Below are 14,286 nucleotides of genomic sequence, written 5' to 3'. Positions count from 1 at the left end.
CATGTACCAAATATGTGGTTGTATGAATATACCTCTGAAGGCTAAATGTACAGGGGAAAAAAAAAAAAGATCAGCCATGTAGGTTGTCCTAGTGTTAGCGTTAAAATGTGCTCAGTACACAAATATGATAGCTGCGACCCACATAAAAAAAGAGGGAAAAGGAACGTAATATATTTAATATTATCAAAGAGTTTTTTAAATTGTGGCGAATGGCCAAGTTCTTGGATAAGAAGTGCAGGATTAGGAGTTCTTTGTAGGTAGCTCCTTATGACATTAGTTACTATGCTGACACATCCAGTCAGCAGCTACTGTAACTATGAGCTGGGAATAATGGTGAGACTTATGATACAATTAGTAATATTTACACTACTGCCATGTGGAATCCAAATAACATCTAGGGCATCGATACACACACTGAATATTATAGATCTCCTATACAAATATACTTCTTTATACAAAACTATATGTAGAATTGTATCATCTTATGATGTAGACCGAGGTTTTACTGGAAGTTAGCATGGTTCTGCAATGCTCGCTCTTCATCGCAGGTAATAAACCCCTTTAGGATCTATTTACATTTTCCTAAATGCCACCGGACGCGAAACAAAGAATAATACCGCATGTATGTCAGTAACTGAAGCCAACAGACCCCATTGTAAACCAGCATGAGCCATCAGGACCATCATATAAAAGATCTGATAGGGGGTTGAAGCTCCTGTCCTAGATGTAAAAAACAAGACTCAAGTGTGAACATGGCCTAAACCCTGAAAATTTTACAGCCAATAAAAAACATCGCAATGGTGACCATATTTTAAAGCAAAGCCTATCGTCACCCTTAAGTTTTAAACTGGTTATTCTCTAGATTTTTGGTAGCCAAAATGCTTATTTATTAAAATCCACCCAAATTCTATCTGTGACATACCAGACAGCAGCGGCGGGAGATCACATCCTGGAGTTTGTGAGGTTATTCTACTCCTGGTATCCTATCTATGAAGCTTCCAAAGCCCCTGGGCACATTATAATGACAATGTCATAAATGACAATCGCTGACACTATAATACAGTTGGTTTGGAGACTTTTTTTCCCTCAAAATTAGAAGTGATTCAAATGCATGCACTACACTGACAAGACATTTGAGAATTTGCGTTTTGCACCTTTTAAGAAGTCTTATTATAAACCAAAGGTTTTCATGAGAGGTCGGGATGTGACACAAAAACTGGGGTCCAGGAGAGAACCAGTGTAATGATACCAATCCAGAGAAAAAAATACTATTGGACACTACCTGGCATACTGTACCAGTCCACTCAGACCATTCTATACTGCCTGGTATACTGTAACAGTCCACTATAACCATTGGATACAGCCTAGTGTACTGTACCAGTCCACAAGAACAATTAGATACTGCCTGGCATATAGTACTAGTCCATAAGAACCAATAAACACTAAGGGTATGTCTCCATGGGCCATATTGTTGGCGCTTTGGACGGAGTGGAAACCCCGCTCCGCCCAAAGTGCCGCCCCCTTCTTTATGCGCGGTGATTCCGGATGTGTTCATTGCACACATCCGGAATCTCCGCACCCCATACATAGGACTGTGTTATTTACCTTGGGGAAATGGAGCATCGCAGTGGGGAAAACAGACATGCTGCGTTCTACAAAGACGCGCCACATGTCCGGAAATGCAGGGCCGCTGCGGGTTGAACGCCGAGGGCTCATACTCACTAACGTGAAATACGTGCGAGTCTCGCATGGTAACATCCGACTCTGCCGCCGGCACTCCAGAGCGGAGCGTGCAGCTGCATAGCAATACATAGAGCTGCACGCTCCGCTCCCAAGTGCCAGCGGCAGAGCCGGGTGTTACCATGCGAGACTCAGCCGTATTTCATGCGAGTATGAGCCCTGAGGCGGTATGCAGCGCTCAATCCGCAGCTAATCCGGATGTAATCCGGCCTGTGGACACATACCCTCAGAGTCTATTATAACCAAGGTATAAGTCAGTATATACCTCTGTAGTGAACCAGCCCATTACAAACACTGCCAGTACACGCTACCAGCTGGGACAAATGGGAAGTGGCACATCGGCCAGTGCCATATATGCCACAGTTAGACTGGCAGCCCGCCGTGCACACGATGCCCCCATATCCCACAGCCAGACTGGCAGCCCGCCGTGCACACGATGCCCCCATATGCCACAGCTAGACTGGCAGCCCGCCCGTGCCCACGATGCCCCCATATCCCACAACTAGACTGGCAGCCCGCCGTGCACACGATGCCCCCATATGCCACAGCTAGACTGGCAGCCCGCCGTGCACACGATGCCCCCATATGCCACAGCTAGACTGGCAGCCCGCCCGTGCACACGATGCCCCCATATGCCACAACTAGACTGGCAGCCCGCCGTGCACACGATGCCCCCATATGCCACAGCTAGACTGGCAGCCCGCCCGTGCCCACGATGCCCCCATATCCCACAACTAGACTGGCAGCCCGCCGTGCACACGATGCCCCCATATGCCACAGCTAGACTGGCAGCCCGCCGTGCACACGATGCCCCCATATCCCACAACTAGACTGGCAGCCCGCCGTGCACACGATGCCCCCATATCCCACAGCTAGACTGGCAGCCCGCCGTGCACACGATGCCCCCAGCTGGCTGCCAGTTCCCTCTGCCCACACCCTGCCCCGGTCCGTGCAGCAGTCACGCTGCGGACACGAAGTTCCTCCAGTCCCTGCCACCCCGCAGTTGTGGCGTTCCGTGCCCCCAGTACCCACCATCTCCTCCCACACTGGGCTCCGGCCGCTGTAGGAAGGATATGTGTGCTCCATCATCCCCCCAGGAAATCGCCAGAGGTGTCAGGAAGAAGCAAGGCTCAGCCGGTCCCGGGAGGAGGCGCAATGCCCGACACTGGTGATCCCGGCAGTGCAGGCTCCGAGCACAGCGTCTTCTGTCCTGACTGCTCACAGCCCCGGGGTGCGCTCCGTGCTTCCCGCTCCTCCGGTGCCGCTGACACTCCTTCTCCTCATCTTCCTACTCTTCAGGCTGCAGCTTCTTCCCTCCTTCTCCCCGCCCCGCTTCAGTCCCGTCCACTGTCTGCACTTTTCCCTGCCAGTCTCCCTCCTCCAACCGCTCTGCACCCAGAGACGTACATGACAGTCCCTGGGACTCAACGGCAGCCTGGTGTGTGCAGGACTGTGGGGGATTAGTGCCCCTTCCCCATTACACCCCGAGGAGCTCCTCCAGAACATGGAGGTCAGAATGGAATTGAAAGCGATCCTTCACTACAGTCTTGGCCGAAAGTTGCTATTTCAGTCTTTTTACATCTTACTGTCATGTCTCTATGGTTACTTACTGAAGTACACCTATATGGACTTCAGAAGTTTCTAGGCAGCTTTCACATTGCGTTCTGTGTCCTTTCGGGGCATAATTCCGAAATCCTATGCAAAACGTGGTCTGGACACATGCGCCAACGGGAGAGAGACCATGCGCTCTGTGTGCTCTTTTTTCGGCCTAGGCGTTGTAGGGAGGTCATACAGGCACGTGGAGGCCACACACACAACTGAGCATCATTTCCTTGTCTTGAGATATTTCCACTGAAGTTGGACCAACCTGTAATTTGATTTTCCACTTTGATTTAGAGCATCATTCCAAATCCAGACCTCCATGGGATATTCATTTTGATTTACGTTGATCAGTTTTATGTTTTAGGGTATGTGTCCACGTTCAGGATAGCATCAGGATTTGGTCAGGATTTTTCATCAGTATTTATAAGCCAAAACCAGGAGTGGAACAATTAGAGGAAAAGTATAATAGAAACATATGCACCACTTCTGCATTTATCACCCACTCCTGGTTTTGGCTTACAAATACTGATGGAAAATCCTGACCAAATCCTGATGCAATCCTGAACGTGGACACATACCCTAATTGTTATCAACACATTCCACTATGTAATGAATAAAGATTTGCAGCTGAAATATTTCATTCAGTGATATCTAGGATGTGGGATTTTAGTGCTCCTTTTATTTTTTTCAGCAGTGTATTAAACTGCCCCTAGTGTGTTGTTAGTGATGTAATGTGCATCACTAACATGGTTTTCTCAAAGAAAAGCTTCAAGTATTAAAAAACCCACTTTATATCATTAGGGAATTGCCTCACATACCTTTTGTGTCAGTCATTGTGGTTGCACTTTTTACACAGTATTGCGATTGATTGCTTTTACTGGCCCAATGTCACGGCAATCACCTAGCAAATCCCACACGTGCGCACTTCCCATCTGCTCACCGGGCATGCTCACTGACCTTGCTGTACAGCCCCCGCTCCATATCAGATGTGCGCATGCTCTAGAGTGCAGAATGAAGGGGACACAGTGGTGCGCATAGCGTGCGCGCTCACACATCATATAGCCACTGACTCACTATCATGCTGGACAGGTCTTAGGTAGGGGAGGGGGAGCTCAAGCTGTCCCTGAAACTGGGACCCTAACTATCCCTGTCCCGGGGTACTCTTGATGGTAGAGAGGCTCGAGTCTCTGACCTCACTATGCACCTGTTAATTGATGATCTGTCTCCTCCCTCATCCCCTGAAGACTAGGACACACACGTAATGTGGACAAGACACAAACGGCAAAACAAGGATAAGAGAAACCGTCTATCACACAAAAGCGTCAACCAACAATAGGAAGGAGGATAGAGACAGGGAGGCATAAACTAAATGGGAACAGGGACCAGTAGATAAACACACAGGCTTTACAGAACACCTACACAACAACTTCTCTCCAAACACTTAACCACTTAATGACAGGCCACATTTTTTAAATCTGACTAGTGTCACTTTATGTGGTAATAACACTGGAACGCTTCAACAGATCACACTGATTCTGATAATGTTTTTTCATGACACATTGTACTTTATAACAATTGTAAATTTAAGTGGATATGTTTTGCGTTTATTTATAAAAATGTCAGAAATTTTACAGAAACTTAAAAAAATTAGTAGTTTTCAAACTTTGAATGATAATCTCTCTAATCCAGATACACCACCCAAAAACATTAATAAATGTCACGGACGTGGTTTGTGGAACCACTGTGCCACGGACCGTGGAGAGCCTGGGGGTGTAACTAAGCGAACACCAGACTGTTCGCTAGAGCCTCTGATGGTGGGGTTAGACTTGGCTCCCGATGAACGCCAGGTGCCACTCCAGGACAGACCAACGGTCGCACAGCAGCTGGACCCAGAGGGACAGACTGGATGGGGCAGCAGGTAGAGCTTGTATTAGAATGCAGCAGACCAAGTTAGTATCCGAGTGCGGCAGACAGAGTTTGTGTCAGAGTGCAGCAGAGAGTGTCTGTATCAGAGTGCAGCAGGCAGGGTTTGCACCAGGGTGCAGCAAACAGGATTTGCACTGGTATGCGACCTTACACAACATAAACTGTAAACCGGCTGGAAGCATGCAGAGCATGGGGAAGGGAAGAACTGTCTGCAGCACCGGTGAGTGAAGTGACACGCCGTAGACCCTGCCTGTCAGAGCAGGGATCTGGCGTGGTGCTAACAGTACCCTCGCCTTTACGCCCCCTCCTCTTCAGGCTATCTAGGAAGTTCTGGAATTTGTGACAGGCTGACTGGAGGGACAGTAACCATCTTGTAGGGTTCGGTGATAAATTGAGGGTCCTCCTCTTGCTCTACAGACAGAAATGAGCGAGAGAGGGCATCAGCTCTGACATTCTTGTCACTGGACCTGAAATGTAAAAGAAAGTTAAAGCGGGCAAAAAACAAAGACCACCTAGCTTGGCAAGGATTAAGTCTCTGGGTGGACTGGAGATACGCCAGGTTCTTATGGTACGTGTAAATAATCACTAGATAGACTGCGCCCTCCAGCACGTATCGCAACTCCTCCAAAGCCATCTGACGGCGAGTAACTCCCAGTCCCTCATGGAGTAGTTACACTCTGGAGCGGAGAAGGCCTTGGAGAAGAAACCGCAGGACACGCGGCGATCCGAGGAGGACTTCTGAGTAAGCACCACTCCGGCCCCTAACGAGGATGCATCCACCTCAAGGAAGAACTGTTTGCTCAGATAAGGTTGATGCAGAACGGGTGCGGTAGAGAAGAACCATTTAAGAGAGCGGAAGGCTTCTTCAGCCTCGGAGGATCAGTTCTTTGGATTGGCTCCCTTTCGGGTCATAGCAGAGATGGGAGCAGTCAGAGTGAAGAAATGCAAAATAGTGTTGAGCAATACCTTCCGATATCCAGAAGTATCGGATTGGATAGGCCGATATCCAAAAAATATCGGATATCGCTGATACCAATACCCGATACCAATGCAAGTCAATGGGACAAAAATAACAGAATGTAAATAAGCCCTTTCTGTGCTTCTACATCCTGTTCCGGAGGGGGGAAGAGTGTGGGCAGTGCATGGGCGGACACTGTGCGTGTCTGTGTGTGCGGGCGGGGTCAGTGCGGGCCTGCCGGGGGTCTGTATGGGCGTCTCGGGGCTATGTGCGGGCTGCCGGGGGTCTGTACGGGTATCTCGGGGCTCTGTGCTGCCTGCTGGGGCTATGTGCGGGCTGCTTGGGCTCTTTGCGGGCCTGCCGGGGCTCTGTGCTACCTGCCGGGGCTATGTGCGGGCTGCCGGGGCTCTGCGCGGGCCTGCTGGGGCTCTGCGCGGGCCTGCTGGGGCTCTGTGCAGGCTGCCGGGGCTCTGTGCGGGCCTGCCAGGGCTCTGTGCTGCCTGCCAGGGCTATGTGCGGGCTGCCGGGTCTCTGTGCGGGCCTGCCGGGGCTCTGTGCTGCCTGCTGGGGCTCTCTGTGGGCTGCCAGGGCTCTGTGCGTGTGTGCAGGCATCGTCCGATGGGACTACAAGTCCCATCGGACGATGCCTGCTACAGTGACAGTGATTGACACATTAGCCACTGATGGGACAGTAGTAGTCCCATCATCCGGCTAATGTGTTGAATGTAAAGAAAAAATAATACATACATACATACATACATACATACATACATACATACATACATACATACATACATACATACATACAATACATTTATACATTACATACAATACATTTATACATTACATACAATACATTTATACATTACATACAATACATTTATACATTACATACAATATATTTATACATTACATACAATACATATATATAGACATACAGTACATTAAACATAGATTACATACTCACCATTACTTGTCATTTTGATCCCCGAAGCCAGTGTCATCTATAAAAAAGATTAAATAACAAGCAAACAATATACTCCCTGCCCGCAGAAATCCACGAGTGTCTCACGACGATCTCCCGTGGAGAACGGCAGCATCAGCTGATGCGACCGCTCTCCAGGGGCTCCAGGAACAGAATGACGGGAGGAAGGTATCCTTCCGCACTGTATTCCTCCGCCGCAGAAAAAAAAAATAGTCCCTAGTTTCACTTTATGCCATTGCTGTGTGAGAAATTTTCCCACGCAACAATTGACATTAAGTAAGACTTTGAACTATAGTAACCTCTCAGTGATGCACTGCAGGAGCCACTGTCTCCTGTCAGTGTGTCACTGAGGGTCCTATAGAGCAGTGACATCACCCGATGTCACTGTTCTATAGGGGAGATCGTCGTGGGACACTCGTTATTAATTGGACTACGGCGGACAGGTAGTATGCGGTTTATTATTTTACGCTTTTTTCAGGCGCTGAAGTTTGGTAAGTATGGTTAAATGAAGAATATTAAAATACTTTTTTCCTAATGTGTGTGTGTTTTATTAACCCTTTATTACTATTGGATTAATAATGGATAGGCGTCTTATTGACACATCTCTGTTATTAACCCAGCTTAATGTCACCTTACGATAGCAAGGTGACATTAACCCCTTATTACCCCATATCCCACCGCTACACGGGTGTGGGAAGAGAGGGGCTAAGTGCCGGAATTGGCGCATCTTACAGATGCGCCATTTCCGGGGCCGGTGCGGACTGGTATTTGTAGCCGGGGGGTGGGGGCAATATCCACAGCCCCTCTCTAGGCTGTGAATATCAGCCCGCAGCTGTCTGCGTAGCCTTTCTGGCTATAAAATATAGGGGGACCCCACGTCATTTTTCTTGGGGTCCCCCTATTTTAATAACCAGTAAAGGCTACGCAGACAGCAGTGGGCTGTTATTCATAGAAGGCTACAAATATTGGCCCCCGGACGTCGGCTTTCCCCCTCTGGAGCTCACGCTGTTTTTTTCAGTTTTTCTTTTTTTTTTTTTTTAAAAAAAAATTCAACGCTCATTAAGGCCTCTTTCACCCTTGCGTCGGTACGGGTCCGTCGCTATGCGTCGGGCCGACGTACCGATGCATGTTGTGAAATTTGTGCATGACGTGGGCAGCGGATGCAGTGTTTCAACGCATCCGCTGCCCATTCTGAAGTCCGGGGAGGAGGGGGCGGAGTTTCGACCGCGCATGCGCTGTAGAAAATGGCGGACGCGATGGACAAAAAAAGTTCACTTGAACTTTTTTTCGTGCTGACGGTCCGCCAAAACACGACGGATCCGTTACACGACGGACGCGACGTGTGGCCATCCATCGCGATTTGTCAGCAATACAAGTCTATGGGTAAAAAACGCATCCTGCGAGCACATTTGCAGGATCCGTTTTTTTTTTCAGCCGGATCCGTTTTTTTCTCATAGTGTTGTATTAGCGCCGGATTGCGCCTGATGGCCACACGTTACATCCGTTTTTTGCAGGATCCGTCAAAAAAATCTGTTTCCGCAGGACGGAAAACACATACAGAGGAACGGTTTCTCTGTCCGGCGAAAAAACGCACAGCGACGGATCCGGCAAAAAACGTATGAAACTGAGATGTGAAATGATGAATCCGGCCCCTGAATTTTTCATGTATGTTTTCATTCAAATCATGCACGTTTTCCGTTTATTTATTTATTTCCAAAAACTGCATCAAAACCGTGCAAAAACCGCACCAAAAACTGCATCAAAAACAAATCCGACAAAAAACTGATGAAATGTGTGGCCATCAGGCGCAATCTGGCGCTAATACAACTCTATGAGAAAAAAACGGATCCGGCGGGAAAAAACAGATCCAGCGGAAAAAACAGATCCGGCGGGGAAAAACGGATCCAGCAGAAAAAAAACGGATCCGGCGGAATAAAAAAAGGATCCGGCGGAATAAAAAAAGGATCCGGCGGAAAAAAACGGATCCGGCAGAAAAAACGGATCCTGCAAATGTGCTCACAGGATGCGTTTTTTACCCATAGACTTGTAGTGCCGACGGATCGCGATGGATGGCCACACGTCGCGTCCGTCGTGCAACTGATCCGTCGTGTTTTGGTGGACCGTCGGCACAAAAAAAACTTCAAGTGAACTTTTTTTGTCCATTGCATCCGCCATTTTCTACCGCGCATGCGCGGCCGAAACTCCACCCCTTCCTCCCCGGACTTCAGAATGGGCAGCGGATGCGTTGAAACACTGCATCCGCTGCCCACATCGTGCACAAATTTCACAACGTGCGACGAACCCGTACCGATGCAAGGGTGAAAGAGGCCTTAATGAGCATTGAATTTAAAAAATTTAAAAAAACAGCGTGGGCTCCCGAGCAATTTTCTGCGCCAGAGGGGGAAAAAAGTATTTTAATATTCTTCATTTAACCATACTTACCATACTTCAGCGACTACAAAAAACGTAAAATAATAAACCGTATACTACCTGTCCGCCGTAGTCCAATTAATAACGAGTGTCCCACGACGATCTCCCCTATAGAACAGTGACATCGGGTGACGTCACTGCTCTATAGGATCCTCAGTGACACACTGACAGAAGACAATTTCTCACACAGCAATGGCATAAAGTGAGACAAGGGACTTTTTTTTTTTCAGCGGCGGAGGAATACAGTGCGGAAGGATACCTTCCTCCCGTCATTGTGTTCCTGGTGCCCCTGGGAGCGGTCGCATCACCTGATCATCGTGGGACACTCGTGGATTTCTGCGGACAGGGAGTATATTGGTTGTTTATTTTAATCTTTTTTACAGATGACACTGGCTTCGGGGAACAAAGTGACAAGTAATGGTGAGTATGTACTGTATGTCTGTATTGTATGTAATGTATGAATGTATTGTATGTAGTATGTATGTAGTATGTATGTATGTAGTATGTATGTAATGTATGTATGTAATGAACTGTATGTAGTATGTATGTATGTATGTAGTATGTATGTAGTATGCAATATGTATGTAGTATGTATGTAGCATGTATGTAGCATGTATGTAGTATTTTTTTTTCTTTACATTCAACACATTAGCCGGATGATGGGACTACTACTTTCCCATCATTGGCTAATGTGTCAATCACTGTCACTGTAGCAGGCATCGTCCGATGGGACGTGTAGTCCCATCGGACGATGCCTGCACAGACACAAAGACCCCCGGCAGGCCCACACAGACCCCCCGGCAAGCCATACAGACCCCCCGGCAGGCTGCACAGACCCCCCGGCAGGCTGCACAGACCCCCGAGAGGCCGCACAGACCCCCGGCAGGCCCGCACAGACCGCCGGCAGGCCGCACAGACCCCCTGGCAGCCTGCACAGACCCCCGGCAGGCCGCACAGACCCTGCCCGCACAGACAGTCTCCGCCCACGCACCGCCCTCACTCAATTATAGTGCATTATTGCGCTATGGGAACTTCCGATTCTGGTATCCGATATCGCAAAAAATCGGAACTCGGTATCAGAATTCCGATACAGCGAATATCGGCCGATACCCAATATTTGCAGTATCGGAATGCTCAACACTAGTTACTGGTAGTACACAGGTTCTGGAAAAGCACAATGGCACCTTGCCCCACAAAAGAAATTTAGCAAATTCTGCTCTCCCAAATCCAAATATCCCTATCCCTTCTGAGCCCCAGTGTGTCTAAACCACATTTAGAGCCCACATGTTGGCATTTCTGTAGTGATGAGAACCCGCCTAATTTGCAAGTGCGTTTCTCAAGAAGCATGAGCTGGGTATAATCTACGGGTCACTACAATGTCCTAGTCACTTCAACATTCTGGTCACTACAATGCCAGTTTGCAATTTTCACTCAAACATCCACTACTGCTTGTCTTTGAAAAACACAAATGCAGTCAAAATCGCTACTACAACTGTATATAATTTCCCATACAGGAATAATTTCCAAAATGGGATCACTTGAGGGGGGATTCTGCCTTTCTAGCAGTTAGAGGATCTGGATATGGAGTCTGTCACGGGTTCCTTCTCCGGTATCACACAATCAACAGAGCGAGAGATGAGTGAAAAGATCCAAGAATCTTTATTTAGGCAAAAACACGAAAGGTCCATATAATCCACCACACAAAGGAAAAAATATTCCAGAACACAAATGCAGTTCAGTTAGGCTACATTCACATTTGCGTTGTGCGCCGCAGCGTCGGCGCCACAACGCAAACAAAAACGCGGCAAAACGCATACACAACGCTGCGTTTTGCACCGCATGCGTCCTTTTTTCTATTGATTTTGGACGCAGCAAAAATGCAACTTGCTGCGTCCTCTGCGCCCGGACGCGTGCACCGCAGTGACGCATGCGGCGCAAAACGCAAGTGCACCGCATGTCCATGCGCCCCCATGTTAAATATAGGGGCGCATGACGCATGCGGCGCCGCTGCGGCGCCCGACGCTGCGGCGCGGACCGCAAATGTGAACGTAGCTTTACAGGATAAAAATCCAACAATCCAGCACAGAGGATAACAGTCCATATTCCCTTCTTTCTCTCTCTGACGTGCTGTGTTCACTTCATAGTTCCAAACAAGACTGGTCTGTGTCTCACCTCCCCATTCACAGGTTAGGGGGGTGGGTCGCAGGGGCTCATTGTTTCAACAAGCTAGGTCAACATGTCATTAGCATATTAGCAAACAACATTATTCACTGACCCTGTGGAGAGATAACAATACAGAACTGTGGGGAGAATATCAGATGGCAAATAACAACTCAACACCATGAAAACAAGCAAAACAGAAATATACACAAAATGATACCCACATAGCATATCACACCATCACAACCTCTCCCCCCTCATAATAAGTGAGCACGCCATGAGGCCTACACAGACCTCTGGCCTGCTCACTTTAGTCCACATTGCTCAATAGTTTATAGTTCCTTGTACAGTGGCAGGGGTTGCAATAATCATTAGCACTTGTCCATAAATTCCCATGTCCTGGCTTTATGGTCATACCAGGCTTTTTGACTGGACTGGGCCATTCACTGATGTTCATTAGCCAAGGTAGCTAGCTGGGCGAGACAGTCTCTGAACTCTAGACCGTAGGGAATGATGGGCGTTACGGTATCTGCAATATCTCCCTCCGATTGTTCTTTCATAAGGAGAGGCCCACAGAACTTCTGCTCCCACAAAATGACTTTGCAACTCCCCAATGTCATTTCCAAGGAGGATATCTGCAGGAAGTCCTCCCATAACTCCAATCCAACAGTTTTTCTCCAAAACCAAAATCCAAACGTACCAAAGCTCTCTGTATATATTTGTGGACACCCCCCGCCAGGACAATGGGAATTCCTGGGCCCTGGTGAGTTGCCTCGGGTCGAACCACACGGGGGTCAGCGATAGTCAGGAATGCCCCCGTGTCTCTAAATCCCGACACTTTGTATCCATCAATTAAGACATCCTGCAGGTGGCAATGCCGTTGCTGTGTATTTCTGATGGACAAAGGCCGGAGTCCGTACACTCCAGGAGGGATATCTATGGTGCCGTGGTCGGTGGTCCACTCTGGTAGGGGTGGAGGTAGCTCTTCCTCAGGCGGGATGGAGTGCACAAGATGCACTGGACGAGGTGGGGCTGCGTGGGGCTCCCTCCGAATCCTTGAGGGACAGCCAGACTGCAAATGTCCAGGTTGCCCACACCCATAACATCTCCTCTCTGTGATAACCCCAGGTCGTGGTCGGAACTTTTGGGGCCCAGAATTGTGAGGTGTGATTGTCATCGGCCTGTGGCTGGGTGGAAGGGCAGATATAATCGGAGGGGGACGGGGCGCGGGAGAAGGCCATGGTTCATTGTCCAGAAGCCTCCTCCATTGCGGTCGGATAGTAAGGGCTTCATCAGCCAGGGCTGCAGCTCTATCCACGGTGCACGGCGTGCGCTCCCGGACCCATTCCCTTACCTCTGCGGGGCACTTGGCAAGAAATTGCCAAGTAAGAAACACCTGTATAACATCTTCCACAGTAAAGGCGTTTTCTGCTTCCAGCCATATCCGACATGCCTGGGACATCTTATGTGCATACATCCTAAACGATCCCCCAGAAGTGCATGGGAGGTTTCGGAACTTGGCCCTATATGAGTCTGGAGTGATAGCATGGTAATCCAGGATAGTCTGCTTTACAATGCATGGTGTAGTGACTAATGTTACAGCCAGGGGGCGCTGTGTGTGCTCTTCAAGATGCACTTGGAGGCAGGGTTATGATGAAACAGTGACTGGTAGTGTGGTGAATGGCCGATATGTGTCGCAGAGGGAGTCTGCGTGGTAAGTCTGATGTAACGTGGTTGTTCTGGGACCTGTACTCCCACAAGAGTTTGTGTGATGCTGTATAATGATCATGGGGGACTTAGGGTATGTGTCCACGGTCAGGAAACGCTGCTTGTTTGACGCTGCGCAGAGCTGCAGCGTCAAACACGCAGCGTCCAGATGTTCCAGCATAGTGGAGGGGATTTTATGAAATCCCGTGTCCACTATGCGTGGAAACACGCATCCGACTTCCCTGCGACTCCGGACATGCTGCGCGTCTTTTCAGATCGCAGCATGTCCGTGCTACCTGCGGCGATGCTGCGTCGCCGCAAGTAATATCACAGGGCGCTATGCGAGGGGGCGATGATCCCGGATGTGTACAGTTAACACATCCGGCATCATCGCGTCCCAGAAAGGGGGCGGAGCTTAGCGCCGAGCGGCTTCGCCGCTCCGGCGATACAGCCGGCCATCCTGACCGTGGACACGTACCCTTACTAGGCTAGTTGTGTGAGATGGGCGGGACAAACTAGCCACACAACCACACTCCCACCCATGGGAGTGGTTAAGGGTAGATAATGTGACCAGGGTGTGGGTCACATGGGCTTGTGAGGTTCCTGTGTATGGAGCCGTTTGTTTCTGTGCAAGGTCCTGGACGGTCAGTGTTGGAGACTCCTGGGAGTGGAGTCGTCCTGGAAGCACCTGGAGACCGTAGACCTGGACGGTCTGTGTTGAGGACCTGGGACTGACCTGAAGTCAGTGTAAGGAGTGGAACTTCTGAGAGGTAACCCC

At 49.0% G+C, this 14,286-nt stretch overlaps 1 protein-coding gene across 2 annotated transcripts in view; it reads right to left on the bottom strand.

The window, feature by feature from the left end:
• DGKH (diacylglycerol kinase eta) overlaps positions 1-3,058 on the bottom strand; it is a 374,981-nt gene extending 371,923 nt beyond the window's left edge. For both annotated transcript variants that reach the window (XM_077297324.1, XM_077297326.1), the window contains exon 1: positions 2,773-3,058. In XM_077297324.1, the coding sequence (XP_077153439.1) occupies positions 2,773-2,829 (57 nt within the window). In that variant the 5' untranslated portion in view covers positions 2,830-3,058. The remainder of the gene's footprint in view (positions 1-2,772) is intronic.
• Between the last annotated feature and the right edge of the window lie 11,228 nt (positions 3,059-14,286).

This window comes from Ranitomeya variabilis, chromosome 3 (genome assembly GCF_051348905.1).
Source record: "Ranitomeya variabilis isolate aRanVar5 chromosome 3, aRanVar5.hap1, whole genome shotgun sequence".
Taxonomy (NCBI): Eukaryota; Metazoa; Chordata; class Amphibia; order Anura; family Dendrobatidae; genus Ranitomeya; species Ranitomeya variabilis.
Note: the sequence above shows the minus strand (reverse complement) of the source record. Positions and strands in the feature narration are given on the sequence as shown.